The sequence below is a fragment of the Tiliqua scincoides genome, chromosome 4 (assembly GCF_035046505.1).
Source record: "Tiliqua scincoides isolate rTilSci1 chromosome 4, rTilSci1.hap2, whole genome shotgun sequence".
Taxonomy (NCBI): domain Eukaryota; kingdom Metazoa; phylum Chordata; class Lepidosauria; order Squamata; family Scincidae; genus Tiliqua; species Tiliqua scincoides.
In genome coordinates this window covers 159,126,650-159,151,260 of record NC_089824.1, presented here as the reverse complement: position 1 = coordinate 159,151,260, position 24,611 = coordinate 159,126,650, and the positions used below count along the sequence as shown (strand labels likewise).

Genomic DNA, 24,611 nt, shown 5'->3' with positions numbered 1-24,611 from the left:
GTTTACAATACTATATGCACTTACCTAGGAGTAACCCCCCCCCCCTGAACTCAGTGGGACTTACTGCTGCATGACCCCTTAGGCAAGTCATATAATCTAAAACAGCATTTCTCAACATTTGTGCCCAGCAGGATCTCTTCCAACTATTGGAAGTACCACCAGAAGTAACTGGTGATGACATCATCACCAGTTACTTCCTGATTGGGAGGCTGATGCTAAACGACAGACCCTGGTAAGAGGCTCAGGGGGGAAGGGAGGGCTTTTTCAAGTGTGTGAAAAATGCATAGTGGAGCTCTGCCCACTGAGCCAAGACTTCTACTGCTGCTGCTTTTTGTGTTGCATTGCTGGTCTCTCTGCCAGGCGCTGGAGTTCTGGGGGTCCTACACATACCACAGGACACCACTTCAAGTACCACCGGTGGTAAAAGTACCACTGGTTGAGAAACGCTGAACTTAGAGACCCCAAACACTTCTTTTGCTACACAGCACATGAATCTGTCATTATATAACAGCCCTCATTAATATAACCAACTCGGCTTACACACACAAAAAGGTTCTTTTCTCCCTGATTTAACAAGTTTAAAGTGCTGGGTGGTGGGGTCAGATAGAGTCATATGGGCAGGGTTAATGATTTGTGTCTCAGGCAGTTTTTCCCTCTCAAAAAGTCTTTTTTTTCCATTCACCTTCAATTGTTTCCCAGATTTCTTCCACAACTGATATTAATTTCACTAGCCTAGAGTTTCCTACTTCGCCTCTTGACCCTTTGTTCTTTGCCTGCCCTGGCACAGTTCAGCTGAATTGATTTTTATTTTTATTTGGTTTCAGTTCTTTTCTTTCTAAATTGCCCTCCATTTGCTTTCTGCTCTCTCTGGATCTCTCCCCTCATGCTGCTGTGAGGAGCTGGCATTCATGCCTGTCTGTGATCCAGTCACTGGAAACATTTCCTTGGTGGGAGGGCAGATTTGTGTAAAATCTCCATTGAAAGTAAGGGTACAATCCTATCCTGTGCTGGAACAGGCAAGCCAGGAGGCTTGCGCTGTATCCAGCGCAGGATAGGAGCCATAAGCAGCTCAGCCTGAGGTAAGGGGAAACATTTCCCCTTACCTCTGGGTAAGGGCTGCTGGCCCTATGGGTCTCCTCAAACTTATACCACCTCTTGAGGTGGCACAAGCCCAAGGAGAGCAGAGCAGCTTCAATTTGCTCCATTCTCCCTGGGAACGAGGACTTGGATCCAGCATAACTGCCGGATCCCAGCCCCAACTCCCACTCCCCATCCGCTCACCCTCACTTCCACCTCCTCCCTGCCTCCCCCTCCCGCCTACCTTTGCTGCTTGCGTCGGGCCAGCCAGGCTGATGCAAGCCTCAGAGAGGAAGCTGGCAGGGAGGCTTATGTCAGCCTCTGCAAGTCGGCATTTCTCGGAGCACCGGCCTCTCGAGGAGGCGCAAACGTGCATTAGGCATGTTTGCGACCCACCTGGGCTGGCGCAAGGACTTGCACCGGTCCATTCTCAGGTCAGGATTGTGCCCTAATGCTGCTAAATTCTGTATATATGTGACATGTGGAGGGCATGTGGCTCAGGCCAGAACATTTGTCTTCCTTGATCGACATTGATGCTAAGCAAGTATCAAACTCCAAAGCCTTTTATAAAATGCAAACTTTTCCAATAACTCAGCATGACAACCTTCCTATCCTGCCCACATTCGGCTACAGGAAAATTCCACAATGACCACACTTTGCTCTGCCACTCTATTCAAGCCTACAAAAGAGTGCCATGAGCCTCTGGCTGTTTCCCACCACCCAAATGCCAATTTGAATGCTGGGCTCCATGGGCAATCTGTCACCTAGGATCAGGCACTAAGGAAATGAGACTGCCCATCCTCTGAGAACCAGGCAAGCCCATCAAGGGTCATTTAGGCGATATAGGTTTGTCTATGATGAGCTAATCCCATAAAAGGTCCCATGGTAGTCTATGGCTGAAAACCCTATAACAGTTGGTTACAGCTCCCCAATTGTTCTCTATTCACAAGTCATAATTCACTAGGCTGCATGTTGGAATTTTACCAGCCAGGCTGATACTTGCCACATACTTTTGCACTTGCCACCTACCTTTGCTACCAACCATGCCATCATGCAACTAGGGCCACAATCCTAACCACACTTACCTGGGAGTAAGGCCCATGGACTATAATGGGGATTACTTGTGAGTAGACATGCATAGGATTGGGCTCTAGGTCAGTAACTTACTTCCTCATTATTTTCTCATTTCTTCTCTGTGTCTTCCTCTCTTCTTTGAATTTTTTCCTTGAAAATGTCAGACCAATCTCAACCCAGTACCTGCTAGGTTTGCTCCCAAAATTGTTCCACTTGTCTCCTTGCTTGTTTTATCTCACATTTATCTCTGTGAGCTTGTTGGGTACCCTAGCCTCATTGCATCAGCATCTCAGTTATGAACCCATCTCCACAGATCCAGATGGGTAACCTTAGCCTTTGGTCCTGCCTTCCTTTTTTCTGTCTCACACTTGGCCAGATTTTGCCAGTGGCCTGTCTTGTTTTCCCCTCCATATTTTGTGTGTGTGTGCACTCTTCTGTTGGATCTCTTATAGTTGGCAATAAAGGATAATGGGACAGAGCTATGAAACTTTCATAGCAGGAGTTTGTCCAGATGATCAGTACATAGGCTTATCTGCTGCTGAATATTTGAAATGCTGCATTAACCAAGATCTCCCTGTGACCAGATCATGGGATTATAGCAAAAGGTACCGTTTCTGCATTTTTGAGGGTGTTTCAGGTCAGTGAGCTATTCAGAGGGTATCAAGTCAAATTTACCTTCATATCCCAATTCGCAGATACCATCATTTTGAGATTACAGGTAAAAAAAACAGTTAATTCAGTTCTTCCCCATAGGGGATTTTCTAATCCCTCAAGAAATAGAAATATTTCTCAAGAATAAAATCTAAATCGGCAATGATCTTATCCCTTCAGTCAAGACCCCATCACCTCTTGCCATCTTTTGTCTGCCCTATTTGCTCAGAGATAGGAAAGCCACTGGTCTGCTTTAGAACTTACTGTTAAATCCCAGTGCTATTCCTGCTGCTGAACACAGATAAAAGACATTTTTTAAAAGTATCAAAAGGTGGGGGAAATGGAAGGACAGCATTTGATTAGACTGATTGTATAGGTGGTGTGTGTGTGTGTCTGTGTTTTCTTTAGTAGAGAGCAAAAAGCTTTTCCTTGAGTTTCAGCTTAACTGGTCCTCTGCAACAACAACAAAAATGTTAACCTAATGAAATTGTTGTTTAATTAGTGTAACATACTATTTAGTTAAACAACTAAAATTGTTGTTTAATTAGTGTAACATACTATCAAGAGTAACATACATAATGGAGTTATCTCGAACAACACTTCTCAGAATTCAAATCTGGTTTTAAGTCTAATTTGTGCTAGTCAAACTAAGCAAAACCATCTCCCTGACTAATGCTACAACCCTGGCACATGAAGCTGCTTTGTATCAAGTCATAAACTTAGTGCAACTGTCTCAGTAATGTCTACATACTAATTGGTGCTTTAGCCAGGGGTCTTTTACCCAGCCCTTCCTAAGATGCCAAGGATGGAAACAGAGACCTTCTACATGCAAAGCAATCTACCACAGACAACCCAATCCTAACTTTCGCTGGTGCAGCCAGGCTGCATGGCCTGCACTGTTTCCAACACAGGTTGGGAGGCTGCTGGAGGGCACTTTGGGGTAAAAGGATATTTTTCCCCTTACTCTGTGTCAAACTCAAGCTTGCCCTATGGGACTACTCAGATCCACACCAGTTACTTCATTTATCTCTTTAGAGAGCCACTCTGGAAAGATGCTAGGCTAAAGCCTGGCCTTCCATGTATCTTGCTGCAAGTTCAATCACCATAACCATCTCCTTTCCATATTTCACTTTTACTCCTAGATTGGTAATTTGGAACTCTGACCTCTAATGTGGACTAAATTTTGAACAGAAGTGCTGTTGCCAGGTGTCATGTTTTGGCCTGAGAAGTAGGCTAAACCCTTAATGCTTGTGGCCAGATCCGGAAACCTGGCAACTCTATTTATTTATAAAAAATTTAACCAATTTCTAAGGAGTTCTCAATTACAACCCAGAGAAATCCTAAGGAAGGATGAAAGGGAAACATAAAGCAGAACTGAAAATATGCAGGATGATCACATGTCAAGTAATTTGCCATCATCCCCAAAAGTGTAGAACAACTTTCCTAAGTTTTTAAACTTACTATTTTGTGTCCTTCCCAATTTCCCTAAGGGTACATTTTTTGAGGGGTGAGGGTCTCTTGTGTCTGGAGCACAGAACAGTAGTGCCATTTCATTCCGACCATAGGAAAACACTTTTCTTGGTTAACTCTCTAACAGCCCAATCCTAAGCTGCCCGGCACCCAGAGGTGCAGCAGTGCCAAAATGGCTACAGCTGCATCTTATGGGTGCTGCAGCACCTGCCAGAATCTTCCTGGGGGAACAGGAACCCCTTCCCCCAGGTAAGGGTGCAAACCCCACAATGGGTCTTCTCCAGTTTGTGCCAGCTATTTTGCCTGCGCAGCCTGGAGGAGCTCCATGTCAGGCTTTTCAGCCCAACATGGAGCATTGGATCCAGTGGAGCAAGGCTCTGCCAGTCCCATTTCCCTCTGGTCCCAGGAAGGGGCGTATTTGGGTGGGGGAGGGTGAAACAGGGGGAAGATTGGGTCCAGGAGGGGGAGGAACTAGCATCAGCAGCACACACTGAATCCTAACTCCCACTGCCAGGCCTTGGAGCTCTAAATAGCTGGCGGAGATCCAAGTAGCCCCATAGGGAAGGCTGGGGCTTAACACTGAAAAAATATCTTCTTACCCCAAGATGACCTAGAGCAGCCTCCTAATCTGTGCTGGATACAGTACGGACCAATGCAGACTGGCTGTACTGGCACAGGTTAGGATTGGGCTGTTCATTTAATTTGATTTGATGAAGAGAACACATTCAATCATCATTAATGAGATCCAAAAACCATTTTGGGCTCTACTTCTTCTAGAAAAGGTATTCCAAGGTTGTGGAGAAAGTATACATTTAAATACCCTGATCTATTACAGTAGAAAGATCAGGATACAAATGTGATATTTCTCACTTTCAGACTAAAACAATGAAGTTAGATCAAAATAACTTCAGAAGATTTAGCAGTTCAGTGAAGCTCCTTTGCAGGCTGTAATTCACAAGATCTAAAACCTCATTTATATGCCACCAAAATTTGAAGAAACAGAACCTTTTAAACCTTTAAACCCTAAATGATCATAGCCAAAGGCTGGCCTTGATTATACAATCAGCTGTTTAACTTACTCCAGTCTGAAATGTTTAGATGAGTAAGTAGTATTTCAAAGTTTGAAGAGATTTAAAAGCAAGGAGAAAAGCCCCAAGCTTCTTGGGCATGCCAGCACTTCACTTAAGGTCAGATGAACAGTATCAAAGAGATGACATCTGAGTCCAACAGTGACTTTGTGTAATTGGGTGTCAAATTTAATAAAGCTGAATACATACACAATACAAATACAAGCCACCCTGGTCATTTGGGAACCATTTGGAGTTGCTCTGACATTGGGTTCTAGTGCCTGTACATGGGTTTCACAGGGTATGTCTTTTTGCTGGCATCTTGCCATTCAATCTTGTATTGCAACTCAGATAGGACTGGACTAAAAGATACTGGACTAAAAGATACCAGAAAGCCATCACTTGTCAGATAAGAGATAAATTTACAAGAGGTGAAGCTACAATGTTGCAGATCCATTCACAAGACCAAGTAGAACTAAAATATGAACTTTTGTAGATATATTTCACAAGAACATGGAAGCTATATGGACAGCTATATGGACAGTCTGTAAAGCAACTGGTTTAGGCTTTAATTCTAGACAACATCCCATTGCAATCAGTGGGACTGCAATCAGTACACAAGCATAGAGCTGCCCTGAAAAACTGAAAAAAAATTATGGGAATGGGGTTTATTGGGGATGTCATGGTCTTGGGTCTCCAATAATTCAGACACACCCCCATCTCACAGGTACAACTACTCCCAGTGAGTCAGTGACGAATGTTCTCCATATGTTGCTGCGTATCCTATGAACTCGAGCTTCACAACACTTGCTGAGATAGCAGGGCACAGTTCCCAGGCCAATAAGCCTCTTGGTAAGTAAAAGCTCTTGAGCACCTCCACCTCACTGACCAAACGCCCCAGACAAATGGGCGTGTGATAACCCAGGGTCAACTGCCCTCTGGTAAATGCCATCATCCCTTTTAACCAGAAGCGGAGCTCAAGGGGGGTGGCGCAGTAAGTACAGCAGGCTTTGCAATGTGCCGTGTAAGCACCGCTCCCTCTTGGCATCAGAGCCATTCAGGGCAGCGGTGGCAATGTACCATCACTGCCCTGAATGGCTCCAATGCTGAGGGTGACGGGCACTTACACACCGTGTTGTGAAGCATGCCATACTTACCACGCTACTCCCCTAGTTCCACTTCTGCTTTCAACAGCCAGTCTTCCAGCTAAGGGGAAGTTGAAGTCTTAGTCTTACAAGTCTAACTCCCCAGCTCTTGCAGACTGAGGGCCCAATCCTATCCAACATTCCAGTGTCAATGCAGCCACAATGCAACCTTAATGTAAGGGACCAAACATTCCTTTACCTTGAGGAGGCCTCTGTGTCTCCTGTCCTGTCCCCCCCCCCAAACAGGATGCAGCATGCACCTTGATGGCACAGCTGCATAAACATTGGAAAGTTGGATATATTTCCAACTGGAAAGGGGAACAGGGAGCTGCATTCTATTCCTGTTTCCAGGTCAGATCTGCCAACACAGCTCCCTTCAGACTTGCCCCAGTGAATTAACAGGTGCAGGTTCAAGTAGACCCATTGACACAGCCGGGGCTTTTCCAAATGTCCACTTTCCGCGAGGAGATCTCCAGCCTACTCAATTCCCATATGGGATGCAGTGTGGCTCTACTAGCCCCATCACTTCTCGTCTAGACAGACTAGTAGACAGTGCTGGGGGAGAGGTAGCGGCTGTGGTGCATGTCGGCACCAACGACGTGGGTAAGTGTAGCTGGGAGGTCCTGGAGGCCAAATTTAGGCTTTTAGGCAGGAAGCTGAAAGCCAGGACCTCAAAGGTAGCGTTCTCTGAAGTGCTACCTGTTCCACGCGCAGGGCCAGCTAGGCAGGCGGAGATCAGGGGTCTCAATGCGTGGATGAGACGGTGGTGTAGGGAGGAGGGGTTTAGATTCGTTAGGCACTGGGGAACGTTTTGGGACAAGCGGGGCCTGTACAAGAGGGACGGGCTCCATTTGAACCAGAATGGAACCAGACTGCTGGCGCATAACATTAAAAAGGTGGCAGAGCAGCTTTTAAACTGATCCCTGGGGGAAGGCCGACAGGAGCCGAGGGGCATCCGGTTCGGGACTCCTCATCCCTATGGGATGAGGATGGGGAGGTTAGAGAACAACAAGACAAAGGCAGGGTAGGAGAAGAAATTGGGAAAGGTAGGGTGATGGGATGTGATAGACGGTTTGGCACAATGAGAGGATGCGGGGACAAAGGAGCAAATAAGCAGCCCATCCTGGGGCATTCCGTGTATAAATGCTTTTATGCGAATGCCCGAAGTCTACGAGCAAAGGTGGGAGAACTGGAATGTCTGGTGACAAGGGAAAATATTGACATAGTGGGCATAACGGAAACCTGGTGGAATGCGGAGAATCAGTGGGATACCGCAATCCCGGGCTATAAACTCTACAGGAGGGACAGGCAGGGGCGTGTTGGAGGTGGGGTGGCCCTTTATGTTAAGGAAGGGATAGAATCCAGCAAAGTAGAGATTGAAGGTGGATCCGACTCCACCGTAGAATCTCTGTGGGTTAAATTACCAGGCTTGTGCAGCAATGTAATACTGGGGGCGTGCTATCGTCCTCCAGACCAGAAATCTGATGGGGACCTTGAAATGAGGAAACAGATCAGGGAGGTGACAAGGAAGGACAGGGTTGTAATCATGGGGGACTTCAATTATCCTCATATTGACTGGGTCAATTTGTGTTCTGGTCACGATAAGGAAACCGGATTTCTTGACATGCTAAATGACTGTGGCTTAGATCAGCTAGTCAAGGAGCCCACCAGAGGACAGGTGACTCTGGATTTAATTTTGTGCGGTACGCAGGACCTGGTTAGAGATGTAAACGTTACTGAGCCATTGGGGAACAGTGATCATGCTGCGATCCGTTTTGATGTGCACGTTGGGGGAAGAATACCAGGCAAATCTCTAACAAAAACCCTTGACTTCCGACGGGCGGACTTCCCTCAAATGAGGAGGCTGGTTAGAAGGAGGTTGAAAGGGAGGGTAAAAAGAGTCCAGTCTCTCCAGAGTGCATGGAGGCTGCTTAAAACAACAGTAATAGAGGCCCAGCAGAGGTGTATACCGCAAAGAAAGAAGGGTTCCACTAAATCCAGGAGAGTGCCCGCATGGCTAACCAGCCAAGTTAGAGAGGCTGTGAAGGGCAAGGAAGCTTCCTTCCGTAAATGGAAGTCTTGCCCTAATGAAGAGAATAAAAAGGAACATAAACTGTGGCAAAAGAAATGTAAGAAGGTGATAGGGGAGGCCAAGCGAGACTATGAGGAACGCATGGCCAGCAACATTAAGGGGAATAATAAAAGCTTCTTCAAATATGTTAGAAGCAGGAAACCCGCCAGAGAAGCAGTTGGCCCTCTGGATGGTGAGGGAGGGAAAGGGGAGATAAAAGGAGACTTAGAGATGGCAGAGAAATTAAATGAGTTCTTTGCATCTGTCTTCACGGCAGAAGACCTCGGGCAGATACCGCTGCCCGAACGGCCCCTCCTAACCGAGGAGTTAAGTCAGATAGAGGTTAAAAGAGAAGATGTTTCAGACCTCATTGATAAATTAAAGATCAATAAGTCACCGGGCCCTGATGGCATCCACCCGAGGGTTATTAAGGAATTGAAGAATGAAGTTGCAGATCTCTTGACTAAGGTATGCAACTTGTCCCTCAAAACAGCCACGGTACCAGAAGATTGGAGGATAGCAAATGTCACGCCTATTTTTAAAAAGGGAAAGAGGGGGGACCCGGGAAACTATAGGCCGGTCAGCCTAACATCCATACCGGGTAAGATGGTGGAATGCCTCATCAAAGATAGGATCTCAAAACACATAGACGAACAGGCCTTGCTGAGGGAGAGTCAGCATGGCTTCTGTAAGGGTAAGTCTTGCCTCACAAACCTTATAGAATTCTTTGAAAAGGTCAACAGGCATGTGGATGCGGGAGAACCCGTGGACATTATATATCTGGACTTTCAGAAGGCATTTGACACGGTCCCTCACCAAAGGCTACTGAAAAAACTCCACAGTCAGGGAATTAGAGGACAGGTCCTCTCGTGGATTGAGAACTGGTTGGAGGCCAGGAAGCAGCGAGTGGGTGTCAATGGGCAATTTTCACAATGGAGAGAGGTGAAAAGCGGTGTGCCCCAAGGATCTGTCCTGGGACCGGTGCTTTTCAACCTCTTCATAAATGACCTGGAGACAGGGTTGAGCAGTGAAGTGGCTAAGTTTGCAGACGACACCAAACTTTTCCGAGTGGTAAAGACCAGAAGTGATTGTGAGGAGCTCCAGAAGGATCTCTCCAGACTGGCAGAATGGGCAGCAAAATGGCAGATGCGCTTCAATGTCAGTAAGTGTAAAGTCATGCACATTGGGGCAAAAAATCAAAACTTTAGATATAGGCTGATGGGTTCTGAGCTGTCTGTGACAGATCAGGAGAGAGATCTTGGGGTGGTGGTGGACAGGTCGATGAAAGTGTCGACCCAATGTGCGGCGGCAGTGAAGAAGGCCAATTCTATGCTTGGGATCATTAGGAAGGGTATTGAGAACAAAACGGCTAATATTATAATGCCGTTGTACAAATCTATGGTAAGGCCACACCTGGAGTATTGTGTCCAGTTCTGGTCGCCGCATCTCAAAAAAGGCATAGTGGAAATGGAAAAGGTGCAAAAGAGAGCGACTAAGCTGATTACGGGGCTGGGGCACCTTCCTTATGAGGAAAGGCTACGGCGTTTGGGCCTCTTCAGCCTAGAAAAGAGACGCTTGAGGGGGGACATGATTGAGACATACAAAATTATGCAGGGGATGGACAGAGTGGATAGGGAGATGCTCTTTACACTCTCACATAATACCAGAACCAGGGGACATCCACTAAAATTGAGTGTTGGGCGGGTTAGGACAGACAAAAGAAAATATTTCTTTACTCAGCGCGTGGTCAGTCTGTGGAACTCCTTGCCACAGGATGTGGTGCTGGCGTCTAGCCTAGACGCCTTTAAAAGGGGATTGGACGAGTTTCTGGAGGAAAAATCCATTATGGGGTACAAGCCATGATGTGTATGCGCAACCTCCTGATTTTAGGAATGGGTTAAGTCAGAATGCCAGATGTAGGGGAGAGCACCAGGACGAGGTCTCTTGTTATCTGGTGTGCTCCCTGGGGCATTTGGTGGGCCGCTGTGAGATACAGGAAGCTGGACTAGATGGGCCTATCGCCTGATCCAGTGGGGCTGTTCTTATGTTCTTATGTTCTTATGTTCACATCGGTGCTAAATACAATTGGGTTGTTAAGAAGTTTATTATGGGAAAGAAGCTTATTTCCCATAGCTGCTTCCAAAATGGCTGCTGGCCTACAAGATGGAGTCAGATCTAGTCAGTGATTTCTAACATGTTCATCACAAGGGAATTCAATATACTTTGGATACATGAATCCAGCCTACAGTAAGTGTGCTACTCTCTAGCTGAGTTTATTTATGCCATAGCAGCTTCCCTCGTTGGACTAACAGTAGCTTTGGGAGGGATTTCCATTGGGGTTGGAGTGTGGGGAGGGAGTGTTCAACTGCCTCCACTCACACCACAGTCCATCTCACACAACTGTTAATTTAAAAAAATCACATGCAGATCCAGACCCCGGGGGGGGGGGCAGGGCAAGGATTACATACCCTATTCCCATGAAACTTAAAACAAACAAAAAACGAGATGGAAAGGTAAAGATGCATTTAACTTCACATCTAGTTTGATGTTCAGAAAAGAGATGGTCAAGTTTCAGAATTTTACATGTTACAAAGAGGATATAATTTGCATGGGTCTCTGAGTTACAGCAAAGAGATATGGCAGAAGATCCATCACTATAGCAGTTAAGCCCACTGCTGGTTGCAAATGAGAGAATGGAAATTCCTTTTTGATTCAGTTTCAGTTCAGTCACAGGCTAGCTGGCACACTGAATTCTTTGAAAATTATATGTGTTTTGTTGCATGGCTCATTATGTGTGACCAGCAATGCAGTGATACCCCAGAGGGTGTGTCTTTTCCAAAGGGTTTTCCCAATTTGTTTCCCAATTCCCAATTTCCCAATTCCCACTGCAAACTTTACAGCATTAATTTAACATAAGAGGCATTGAAACAGAGTGGTTCAATGCACAGACAAATTCACCACTCCATGTTCCACTCCAAACAAGTCCAGTCCCAAACAAGTCAAGCATGCTCTGTAACTGCAGGTAAAGCAAATTTCTAATATACTTCCAGAAATCTACTTATTTTACTCCCCCCCCCCCCCCGCCAGGGTGACCACTCATTCCGTTTTTCCAGGGCATGTCCTCTTTTTTAGACTTGTGTCCTGGAAAAGAACTTAAAGGTCCTCCTTTTCCCTGTGAGGGGACCCCTGCAGGCAGCGCATAGCTTACTTATAATTCATATATTATATGTAATATAGTTTTAAATTTAATAAATAATATAGTGTTTAAATTCACCACATGCAATCAATATATGAGTGTTTTAGCTTTTATTTTGTCATGTCCCATATTTTTCTTGGATGTCCTACATTTTGGGGTGCCTTGTCCTCTTTTGCAGTTGTGACATCTGGTCACCCTGCTCTCCCTGCCCCAGGAGTCTCTACTTTCAGGAAAAACAAAACTTGAAAAACAGACCGTCTCCTCTCTGGATTTTCATCAGCCTACATTTGAAATAATCGAGACACTAATTTTGTTCCAGATACAATGTAACAATGGATAAGAAATGAAGATCAGCCTTGCTGGCTCAGACCCAGCTCCATATTGCTTCCCAAAGCAGGAAGCTTCTAGAAGCAGTCAAACAGGGTACTATGGCCTTTCCTTGGCATATGTTTCCCTCATCTGATACCAGCTCTGACATGGGAGATCTGATTACCTATCAAGGCTAAGAACACTTCTTGATAGACAAGCACACACCAACAAGATGACTTTATGACTTTTTACATTCCTATACAATGGTAGGTTAAAATATGAACTCATCCATATTATTACGTATAGGGCTCCAGTTATGTCATAACAGCAGCAAACGACTAATTGACATCTGTATCTATTTTAAAACTGATAGCATCATTAATAAACAAATAAAATCCCATTCAGTATAATTTTGTGAACATCCATCCCTTCCCCAAGGGGAGAATTCTTTAAGTCACTGTTGGAACTAAAGGCCTAATGCTATACTCAAGATAGGCAGTGATATCTCCTCTCCATGTACATTAGTACAACAACACACTATGGATATTGGCACAATGCCTGAGAAACACCATGCTGATGTAGCTTGGATATCATTTGGATGCCAGTACAACAAAGCTGACGTGGAGGCCAAAACAGGGAGAAAATTGAGGCATGATGTGGGAGGGACATGGGAGGACTCAGCATACAACATATCTTAACCTCCCTTAAGGGTGTTCAGATTTTGCCTCTGCCATGATTCCACTTTCAGTTGTGCCCCCCAAACAATATTCTTAGTCAATATTTGAAGCCAGTGGAAGATTTCTTTCCATTAAAAATAGCATGCAGTGGGGACACAATTAGGATGACAACTAAAGTCCCCTTTCCCTGCTGTGGTTTTGCCCCATTTCACATTTCTCTTGCCATACTATTTACCAACAAAAAGCAGAATATACAGGATCATGTTACTCTGTCTGCACAACATCTAGTTTGACTTTTAGGCACCAACATTGGGAATTGCCCAGAGGTCAAAGACTACTAGTTAAGACTCTACTTAAGTGATTTCGGTGCAGCGCTGCATATACACAACAGGAACCAAATGTGTACACCTATGGGCTGGGCAAAAATGGGTTAAAACAGAACAGCCAACCATATAGTTTTATAGTGTACATTAGGCAGGGGTGCTATGAACCTCAAACACCAGAAACAAAACCAAAACAGTTTCATTCCTGACTTTAGTTTAAAAACAATGATGTACAAAGCTCACCTTGGCACACAAAGGATGATGGTGTTTCTCCTGGGTGGACCCGAGCTGTAATAAACACCACTTTCTGCTCTGCTCTAGGACGGAGGTTTACTACAGGGGAAAACAGAGAAAACAAAAATCTTTAAATTCAGTCCTGCTTGTAGGACAGAAAAGGCCATCATTAAGAAACTGGATGTTTCTTAATGTTGAATGTTTCAATGCAGTGGGTACAAATATGGAGTGAAAAACAACAGCTACACAAGCTAGAGAGATTGGAGAATGAAAGTATGCTTTAATTCTCAACAGATTTTGATTGTGAATGAACTCATGCAAGGGGATAGTCAGTTTCAGGGAACATTGAACAGAACCAACAGCACATCACTCAAAACTCCATCTTGAATGTTCTGTTATTTGGGGTTCTGTTGAACCTTCTTTGAAGTTGATTAGTACCTTGAAAAAGACTGTTTGCAGTCAAAATGCCATAAGAATTAAAGTATACTTTTATTCTCCAGTCCCACTGGCTATTTATAATTGTTTTTGGTTGTGCTTGCTGCCAAAAATGGGAGAAGGGTTTCCATCGGAACCATTCCCCACTGAGAGAAAAGCCACTGAAATGGTGCGTTGCACACCTGCAGTGCTTACCATTTTACCACCCCCCCCCCAGCTACATTACTGCCCATGTAGACATGTGCACACACACACACACAAATCTGAGAAAGTTAGTCATGGCTCTGTAAACTTTTTCCCATTTTCCTCCAGAAGCAACTAGCCAAGAGGCCCTGGAAAGGCTATCTTGCATTTCTTTAGTCTCTTGGACAGACCTACAGCTGCTCAGCCTGCAGCCCAACCATTTATTTGGTCTTTGATGTGCTAACTTCACATATATCTGGTGCAAATTTGAGCCCTAGAGGCAGAGAAATCTTTGAAGAGAAGGTTTCTGACAAAAACAGCAGCTGGTGGGGGTCAACCCTGTCTGGAGAAGAAAAATGAGAAGCAACAGTAAGGAACATAACAATATCATCTAAAACCTGATGACCAGCAAGTGTCATCAGTATTAGAATGTTGTAATGCAGAAGATATAAATCAGACCTCATAATTGGAGAGAGAGAGAGAGGCACTCCAAGAAACTTAATTTTTTATTAGGATTTTTTTCCTCCATTCTCTGTTTAAATAATATATATGATGATAAATATTAATTCACAGAATCAGTATGGAAACTGTAACACAGGTTACATTATAAAGGAATTTAGGCCTTCAAACACTGCTGCAGGACTTATTGCTTTGAGGACAATTTAGATCAAGGAAAAAAAGGAGTCCAGGGGGAAGCACAAGCTCAGGATGAGAGCCACATATTGAGCTAAATAAGGGCATTTGTGAGCCGAAATACAAGAATAAGTGGAACTGGTATGAAGTTTAAAAATGTGTTGAACCAAACAAAATGTTCATCAAATCTAGCATTCCCCCAAGAGGCAGCCAGATAACTCTGGGAAGACCCCAAGCAGGGTGTGGAGGCAGTAGTTCTCTCCTGCTGTTGTTCCCCTGGCATTCAGTAACATGCTGTCTTCCACATGGCCGACAAGTAGCCGATAATAAACCCATTCTCCATTATTGTGTCCAATCTCCTTTTAAAGCTATCAAACCTAGTAGACAGCCACCACCATATTTTGTGGCAGTTAATGCCATACAATAATTATACAGTGTATGGTATTTTCTTTTGTCTGTCCTGAATTCCCTGCCAATCAATTTAATTGGATGACCTTGAGTCACTAGATGTCTCTGGCAACTTTCATGGCTGATTTTAGATACGTTACATGTTCTTACTAGAAGAGGAGCACATTTCCATTTGAGTTCTTTGAGACTTCTCAGGTCGATGCTGCCCAGAACCTGTGATTTGTTAATTTTTAATTTGCTAATAAGGCCTAGAACTTAATAACTCATTACTTTTGTTAGATCTAAATCTTCCAAACTTTAACAACTGTCAGTTCAGGCACAAGTTTCTGTCCTCCATCTTCTACAGAGAGAACAGTTATGCATCACTTTCTTACAGCATAGAGTTTTCCAGCTCTTCCATCAATGTCCCACTCTTCTTTCACAAGGAATTTCTTGGCTGTGTTGTCATTGGTTAGTACATACTTGGGAAGTGTTAGGGAATCAATCAGTGCAATTTAGGGTGCAGTCCTAGCCTGTGCTGGTACAGCCAGGCCACAATCAATGGCCTGTGCTGTATCCAACACAGGTTAGGAGGCTGCTCAAGGTCACCTTGGGCTAAAGTGATATTTTTCCTCTTACTGCTACGTGAAAATCCTCTTTTTCCTTTTAAGTTGTGATTTTTATGTCTGGTTATGTATTATGGACAAAAACTCATGCAGGTCAAACCTCAAAATATAGGACACCCTTCCCCCGGTACACTTTTCCAAAACCCTGGTAAAAGTCACAAGTTTACACAACCTCTAGCAATGCAAAAATGCCTCCTGATCCAATCACTGTTATGCAAAACAAGCATGCACCTTCTAGGAAGAAGTCTATTGTTCTATTGTTGTAGCTTTATCACTCTTAAGCACCTTATGCAAACTGCCCCCCCCCCAGGAGGTCAGCCATGGCTGATAGCTGAGCCTCCAGTTTCTCTTGCTTGCTCCACGTGACTGTGTGTGGTGAGCATGCGCATCCAGAGCAGCTCTAGGACACATCCGGGTCATTCTCGGTCAGCCACAACCCTTTAAGAGAAAGCTCCGGCCACATGGTCTCTCTCTCTGGCTGCCCTCCAAGGCACAGGTCCTCCATAGGACTCTTCCCCCCTCCCCCCCAACTGCTTCTCAGGACAGGTAACAATATCTTGCGTCTGGAACTCTCTCCCTTCTATCCTACCTATTTCTCCCCTTCTCTCCCCATCTTAGTTAGCAACTGGGTTATGCAGACCAGGGACCCCTAAAATCCTTCCCTACAACCTATCCTTTTCTAATTTCTTCGGATGCACCAAATACCCGGCACATGCAACCACCATAAAGCTAGGTACACAGGATCCAAGTACTAGAAACCAAGAAACATATACTTACCATTTCCATGTGCATTATGCATACCTGTATGTTTTTGCAATAAAAATATAATCCTATTGAAAGTTATCTTTCTCCCAGTCTCCTCTTTTCAAGCTAAAAAAGGAATTTCTTTGCATTACGCTGTCTTGTTCTCTAGCCTGCGATCCTGAAGTTTCCAAAAGGGAAATATAATAATTCCCCTTTAAAACATAACAGCCCTTTTTGGTAACATTACCCCCTGTCACATCCCAGCCTGTCCTGTGGGGCTACTCAGATCTGTGCCAGCTATTTAGCTGGTACAAAACCAAGCAGACCGTGTAGGGCTTTGAGGACTGGGAGTGGGGAATAGGATATGGCATGCGCTGCTGCCGCCAATCCTGCCCAGCTCCTGAGCTCAGTCCTCCCTCCATTCTGCCCTTCCCCGCTCAGATATGTCCCCACCCCACCCTTAGAACATTCTCCTGCCACCATCTCCCATCCCCTGTGTTGCCCGACACAAACCCACCTGCTTCAAGTGGTGCAGGGACAGAATCTGGCACCGGCACATCCTTGCGCCAGCATGGCTAGCTCCTGAGTTGGTGCAAACATGCTTTAAGGCACTATAGCAGTGGTTTCCAAACTTCTCTTGGGAAATTGGGGACCACCTAAGTGCTTGCAGGGGTGGTGCTATGGCAGTGACACAATCCCAAGGATTGCAGTGCTGCCAGGGACAAAGGTGGTGGGTTCTGTCTTACCTGGCAGCAGCACTGGCCTCCAGGAGCGCAGAAAGCCCTGCAGTCACCTCCAGGACTCCCCAAGCTGAAACAGCTGTCGGAAATCACTTCCAGTTTTAGATTGTAAAACCAGAAGTGGTTTCTGATTGCTTATTTCAGTTAATTGGAGGGTTAGGGTTTGATACCATCCCTACTGTTGCAAGGTAATCATCACTGCAGGGCATGTCCCTTCAGGAAGAATGCCCTGCTTCTGGTTCCCCTGGTAGGACACAACAGACCAGTTTGGGAACTGCTGCACTGTAGAATTGGACTCCCCATTGATGCAGCCTATTCTACATCTATTCAACACCCAATTATACCCATGTCCAACTACTCAAATGTTTTAACTGTTTTGACTATAACTGTAGTTGTGCTGTGTTTATGTTTAGTAAGTTATGTATCTTGCCTAGCCTTTTCCTTTGCTATATGCTTAAAAAAGTTAAAAGAGTTATGATAACTTTGCTGCAAAAACTAATTTTTTTAAAAAATGACTATTCTTTTTATACATGAAAACTATTCTTTTTATACATCTTTTGCAGGCTTTTTCAATCTGATATACCACCCTTAAATGAAAAAAAAGTTTTTTTAAAAAAGATTGCTACTGAGGAATAGAATTCAGAGTAAAATAAATGATATTGTATATAGTCTTGTTTTTGCTGGTACGAGTATATCTGTGGGAAAAAACACATCATCTTCTTTATTGACTTCCATGTCAGATAACAAATCCTTTCTATTTTGGGACAGTAGCTGGGCTGCCAGAAAACGAAGAAAGATAAGAAATGTGATAGGTAGATGCTGGAATGTACAAGGTATTTTTAAAATATGGAAGGGAATGGAGGTGTAAAGATGAAAAAGACTGAAAGGAAATGATTTATTTTGTGTTATTTTATAGTGTAGAAAAATGAAAGCTTTTGTATGACTCTAAACCATCAACCCACTAGCTCTGCTATGCAAGTGTCTCCCATCAATAACAGGCTGATCCTCAAACTACTCTGTTGTCAGCCTGTCCAAGCCTCATTTATGATACCTCAAAGCCCTGAGATGTACTGAGATGATCAGGTTGTCCATCTGCCAAAGTGAAATGGCAACATGGTTGTAGGGATGACCTTTTATTAAAGACCAAATGAGTGGAATTACTGTGTGTTTGTTTTCATACCATTCCATTTCTCAGCTGCGTTATCACGCAGAGCACTCACCGAAAGATAAAGTCGACAGGTTTTCAATCTGATCAGAAAAACAACAAAAATAATATTTTCCACTTGCACTTAACAATGTTTATATTATTTTGTATTCAGAACATGCCAGGGACTCTGCTATTCCAGGTTTCAGAAACAAAGCAGCAGTTTGTGTTCCCCACTAGAATTCAAATACTTCTGTTGAAAGTTTGGACCAGACCCCCCTCACATGCACCTTGTATGATCAGTGTTTCCAAACAGATGCAGACACCCAGGGCAGAGTCAGGGTCATTGGTGAGAAGCTGCTCCCTCTGCTCATGTGTTCAACAAAGAAGAGGATTCATCTGTACATCTTCAGGGTGAAAACTGAAGTGTGGAACACCTTTGAACACTGCAGGGAAGAGGTGAGCACATGCTAAGTGTTCTATATGTACTTCTTGAATTATAACCTGTGAGCCAGGAAACCACACCAGCTGTTTATATAGACCAGTGATTTTCAACCTTTTTCATCTCACGGCACACTGACAAAGCTTGAAAATGCTCAAGGCACACAGTTTTTTGACCACTGACAAGGCACACTGTGCTGCCAATGGGGGGGGGCTCACATCCCCCAATGTCCCTAGTAATAAATGATCCTCTCCCAGTTTCCCATGGCACACCTGTGGACCATTCATGGCACATCAATGTGCCACGGCACACTGGTTGAAAATGGCTGACATAAACCCTGTCTCTTGACTGCTCTGTGGGCAGCATAAACACACACATGATTAAAAACAAAGCAACCCCACATACTAACTGCACATGCTCAGAGGCACCTTCTTCCCCTCATATGCATTTAGCATTAACACAAGTTCCAAGATGGAGCCTGTGTGCAGTACAATCACAGCAGCACTTTAAATTAGCAAAATGATAATACGTTACATTATATAGTGCTTTCTGAGTGTGCAGCATGCTCCACATGTACTGTCTTGATGCAGTCCTTACAACAATCCTACAAGGTAGGTATCATTATCCCCACATTGCAGCTAAGAAGCTTGCCTCAGGATACCTAGTTAATTCATCAAATATTGAACAGGCAAACCCTACTTCCCAGTTCAGTCTCTTAGCCACCACATTTCACCAGCTCTCATCGAGCACATTTTTACTATCAATTTTGTGATAACATTTTTCCTACATTGCCAAGAAAATCCTCTTGCAAGTTAGGCTTCTTGCAACCATTTCATATTAAGCTGGCAGACTGAAAATTAGAGGAGCCATGACAATGATCTCATTTGAGCTCTTGATGTGTGTGCTGCTGACCTAATAGACAATTGATTTTCTCCAGCGTTTTTTTTCCTGCTGACCGTGGAAAAAAAATGCAAATTGGGCATTATATTTGCACACTAATTTTATTGCGCCCCTGTGTCTTCATAAAAAGAAAAAATTTGGGCTAATAAAAATAAAACATTTCTGGTTCTAATACAAGGAAATGTTTTTGCAGGCAGGTAACAAATTGGTTTGTCATTTAGGGGAACATAAAGAATGCAATAATCATCTTTAGGCAAAATAGATGGGGGCTTTTGCTTTGCTTTTAGCTTTCATTTGCAAAATCACTTTAATGCCATGCAGCATTTCCAAGACAGGGTGACAGGAAATTAGCACATCTGTTGCCCTCCCCCCTCCCATCAACATACACAGTCAAAGCCCTGGTGGTTGGCTAGAAGGAAAGTAAACACATTCAAAAGGAGAAATGGAACAATTACAGCCCACTATACAGTACTCCAGATTTACCAGTGTATCACTACATATGCTGGTGCAACAATCGTCCCACAGATGACAGACATGCCCTGGCCCCAAAAGGACACAACAAATGGCCCCAAAAGGACACAACACCAATGACAATGCTGGCACAGGGAACAATGCCCCTGCACCACCCACATTCTTACAACAGAGCATAGGATACTGACTACTTTTGACAACCAGAATTTTCCAGCACATAAGGCCCTGCCAGGGACACTGTGTCTCAGATGAGAAAACGCACACCACAGGACTAACCCAATCTGGTCTCAAAGTGGAAGGGTGGTGATGGAAACCATGGGTACCTAGTGCACAAATGGAGCCACTTTGCACAAAGGACTGCTTGTTCCTTACAATATGCATGACAAGGTATTTTAATCACTTTTCTTCTCAGGCTTCTTATTGCAGATATTCTGCCCCAGGAGGACTCTGCAGAAAAAACTCAACTGAACCCACTCGAACAGGAGAGGGACAATGCACCCCACACAGGTAAGCAATGGAGGAGAGAGAATCCTGTGCCTCCACACATTGATGCTGAATCACTACCTCGTGTCCTTGCCGCTGTTCTTTGTAAGTAGCATGGCCATGCAGCCACGCAGCTCCAGCCTGAGCCCCATGCAGCATGGAACTTGGCAACCTAGAAGTTTGGTAACGACACATGATGTCATCACTGGGTGTCTGGAGACAGATGCACAGCACAAGGGGTCCACGCACCACAGCATACCCCCTACAGGGAACATTAGTCTTTATCCCCCAAATCTGTCCATTTATGATCAAATGTGTCTCTGTTTTCTGGCTGGCACAAAGGGCCCAATCCTGAGCCTGATGTGCCAGCTTTCCGCTGGCGCACAATTGCAAACATGTATAACACACATTTTGAACCTTACCACAGGCCCAGCGCTGGAGCTATCCCAGAGGCTCACCTGAACCACCGTGTGATGGTGAGTGGGGGCATGGGGAAGGCAGGGAGAGGCGTTACAGGGTGGGGGAGGGTGGTGAGGAGGCGGGGCAGGGGAGGGGGCGGGAGGGGGCAGGGCACCAGTTCCTTAGCCCTGTGTTGGGCTAACACAGCACTCCTTGATTCTGCACTGGCTCAACAGCTGCTGCAGAATCAAGTAGCCCCATTGTGGGGCTACTTCCCTTACCCAGTGGAAGGAGACGAATGTCCCCTTTTCCCAAGGAGCTGCTGTGGGCTGCCCAGCATGTGTTGGATGCTGCAGTAGCCATTTTGGCACCATGGCAGTCTTGTGCACCAGGCAGATCAGGATTGTGCTGCCCAATCCTTGCCATGGAGAGACTTGTGTGTTGGTTTCATATGGCTGTCCAAGGGAGCTATCATTCTATCCTTGTTCTGCTTGGTTCAAAAAGATATTCCTTGGTAGGTGTATATTTCTGTTAGTGGGATAAAGGGACTTGAACCCTGGGTGCAGGGATTCCTAGCAGTTCTTTGCTTCTGCGCTTTTGCTGCTGATGCTATATGTGTGTGTGGGGTGCGCTTTGAAGCATCTTCCCCTGACTGGCAGAGGTGCCTTTTACTTGTTGCTCATTCCTAATGGTTGGTAGGAGAACATCCCCCCCCCCCCAGCAAAGTATGTCCCCATCACCTATTCAGTTCACCCTAGTGGCGCTTCTCTGACTACTGGCATAGGGGCTGAGTTGGTGTGATGATTGACAACTTGGATTTCACACTATGCCAAATGTTGCACTAATTATTCACTGATATCAAAACACCACTTCATGGATGATAGCCATAGATGCTGTCAGCATTACTGGGAAGGTCTGCTCCAGTGTTACTGGGAGGACTGTGCTGGCATTGCATTGCATGGTCAGGCTTATAATATGGTGGTTGTTGCACAGACACCATTGCGCCATTGGCACAGTGTCCCATTAGGACTGGACTGTTAAGACAGTTATTCTTTGTGGGTAAAAGAATTAGCAGAGGCCAGAGAAGGAACAACAACAACCCCACCCAAAAAAAAAAAAAAAATTATGCACTGCTGAAACAGAGACGCCTGCACTGGCTTGGTCATGTCGTGAGAATGGGCGATGGCCAGATTCCAAAGGATCTCCTCTATGGAGAACTTGTGCAGGGAAAGTGCCCTACAGGTAGACCACAGCTGCGATACAAGGACATCTGCAAGAGGGATCTGAAGGCCTTAGGAATGGACCTCAACAGATGGGAAACCTTGACCTCTGTGCAGCATGGCATCTCCCAGTTTGAAGGGACACTTGCCCAACAGACTGAGGCAAAGAGGCAAAGAAGGAAGGCCCACAGCCAGGGAGACACACCAGGGACAGACTACATTTGCTCTCAGTGTGAAAGGGATTGTCACTCCCGAATTGGCCTTTTCAGCCACACTAGATGCTGTTCCAGAATCACTTTTCAGAGCGCGATACCATAGTCTCCCAAGACTGAAGGATTCCAATGATGATGATCCTTTTAATCCTTTTGCAACAGTGACTTTTGCATCCCTTCTGACAGATAACAGTTTTCAATGAAATGTGACAAAGCGAATTTCGATGGCACTTTAAGTAGGCAGCAATTTCACAGCCGGAGATCTCTAGATCCAAACCAGGTGACCTGTTTAGATCCAAGAGAAACAAACCAGTTCTTCTTTGCTAGATGCTGTCCTCTCCCATTCTCTCCTTAATGGAAAGAGTCAGTGTACCTTACCTTACCTCACCCCACCCCACCCCCCACAACTGGGAGGTGCTCTGTGCAAAGGGAGAAATTCTGGAGACTGTTACAGTGTTAATACATGTCTGCATTTTTAACCTAATAACCCAATGAGGGAATGCTCTTGTCAGGGAAAAGGCCAGCAATCTCTTCTGATAAAATTATTTTCATATACAGAAAGTTAGAAATGGCAAAGCAATTTTGAGCAAGAGGATTTTCACTCTTCCCAGTCCTTATTTATTTGTTTTTAATCTGCATGAAGTCTTGGAAGCAAACATCTCTGCATCTGTGTTTTCTGACACTGTCATGCTCAATGCCCCTGCGAGGAAAAGAAATTAACTCGCACACAAAAGCTGCTAAAGTTTATTCCTCCTTCTCCCTCCCCCCCCCCCCACAGAATTTTGCATTTAGATTATTCACAGGCAAGCATCTGCATTTTTTGAATGTAGCTTCCTATGAAATGGAATAGGAAACAGGAATCTGAGTGGCACGTTATTTTATTCCAACAGCCAAGATGATAGCAACATGCAATTAAGGATGCAGAGAGTAGTATTTAACGTCACCTGCCTGTATCCTCATAATAGCTTAGCAAAGTCCTTTGCCTCTTCTCTTTTTCCTCTCTTTCCTGTACTGCTATTTGGAAAGTAAGGCTGTAGCATGGGCAAACCTCCGTGCCCCTCCCCCGAGATGAAAGCAAGGCAGTAATTGATGCTAGGGGTAAGTGGTGCATGAAAGCTCCAATCCTATCCCCCCACCAGTGTGGAGTGTATGCTGCATCCAATGGTGGTGGTGGAGGGTCACTTGACAGCTTGACAGAATTAAGTAAAAATGTTTTACTTTTGGCCATCAATGGGTCACCTCAACCTATGAATCTGGTGTTAGTCTAAGGAGCCACAGGACAGGTTTGGGCTGGGAAAGAAGAATGGGATCCTGGTGTGCACTGCTGCCACCGACATCCACACTATCCTGCCCCTGAGCCACTTCCTGCTCACCCTGCTCCCTGCTGAGCCCTGACTGCTCCTTCCCCAAACCATTCACACTCCACCACCACCTTACCTGCTCTGGCACAGCATCCGGGAGCCATTGGCACAAGCATGGAGCCTCTGGTCATTTGCACCAGTAGCTTCATATTGCACAAAGGTGCCATGACTTTTTTTTGACACTGTAAGAGGATTTCTGGTGGCAGATTGAGAGATCCCCTGCCAAAATCCTCTATTGGATTGAATTGCCTATGTGTCCCTCCAAAGTCATATATCACCAGAGTACATTTGACATATAACACCCCAAACTCCAGAAACGATTCCCAGCACCCCCAAAATGCACAAGTCCTTCATCTGATACAGTTGATGTGCTAGGTGATTTCTTGTGCATCTAAGTGCATATCTCTACATGATGCTCCTCCAGAATACCCTGCTGTTTCTGATTTCATCTTTTATGCTGATGGAGATATGCTTAGTCAGAACAATCCTTATTCAGAACAATTAGTTGCTGTATGTGATGAGATGAATCAAGGTCCTGTTTTTGATTAATCATGAAGGCCTGGTATTTCCTGGAATCATTATTTTACATCTATGCTGTAAATACATAGTGAGCATGTAGTTACAACACAGGAAGTTACTGAAAACTCATTGAAAATGGAAAATTTACAACCGGAAGGTACGTCACAGAATCTGCATAACCTTCCACTGTCCTACAGGGCTGGCTTCAGGTTTCAAGGGGCTGTCACAAACTGCCTTTCTGTCTTTGTCTCATACCAAACCACTCCACCACTAACGTACAAACAATCCTATCCTATCTAAACCCCATATCTCCCACTGACGCAGTTGCACCACCAAAGCATATGCTGCGTCCTGAGGGGGGTGCAGTTCCAGAGGTTTCCTCTGGGTAAGGGTACATTTGTTCCTTTGCCCAGGGGTA

At 44.8% G+C, this 24,611-nt stretch overlaps 1 protein-coding gene across 1 annotated transcript in view; it reads right to left on the bottom strand.

Moving 5' to 3' along the window:
* Positions 1-24,611, bottom strand: part of BEND5 (BEN domain containing 5) — a 1,022,542-nt gene that overhangs the window by 238,919 nt on the left and 759,012 nt on the right. Inside the window, exon 7 of the mRNA XM_066625824.1 lies at positions 13,304-13,393. Within this exon, the coding sequence (XP_066481921.1) occupies positions 13,304-13,393 (90 nt within the window). The remainder of the gene's footprint in view (positions 1-13,303; positions 13,394-24,611) is intronic.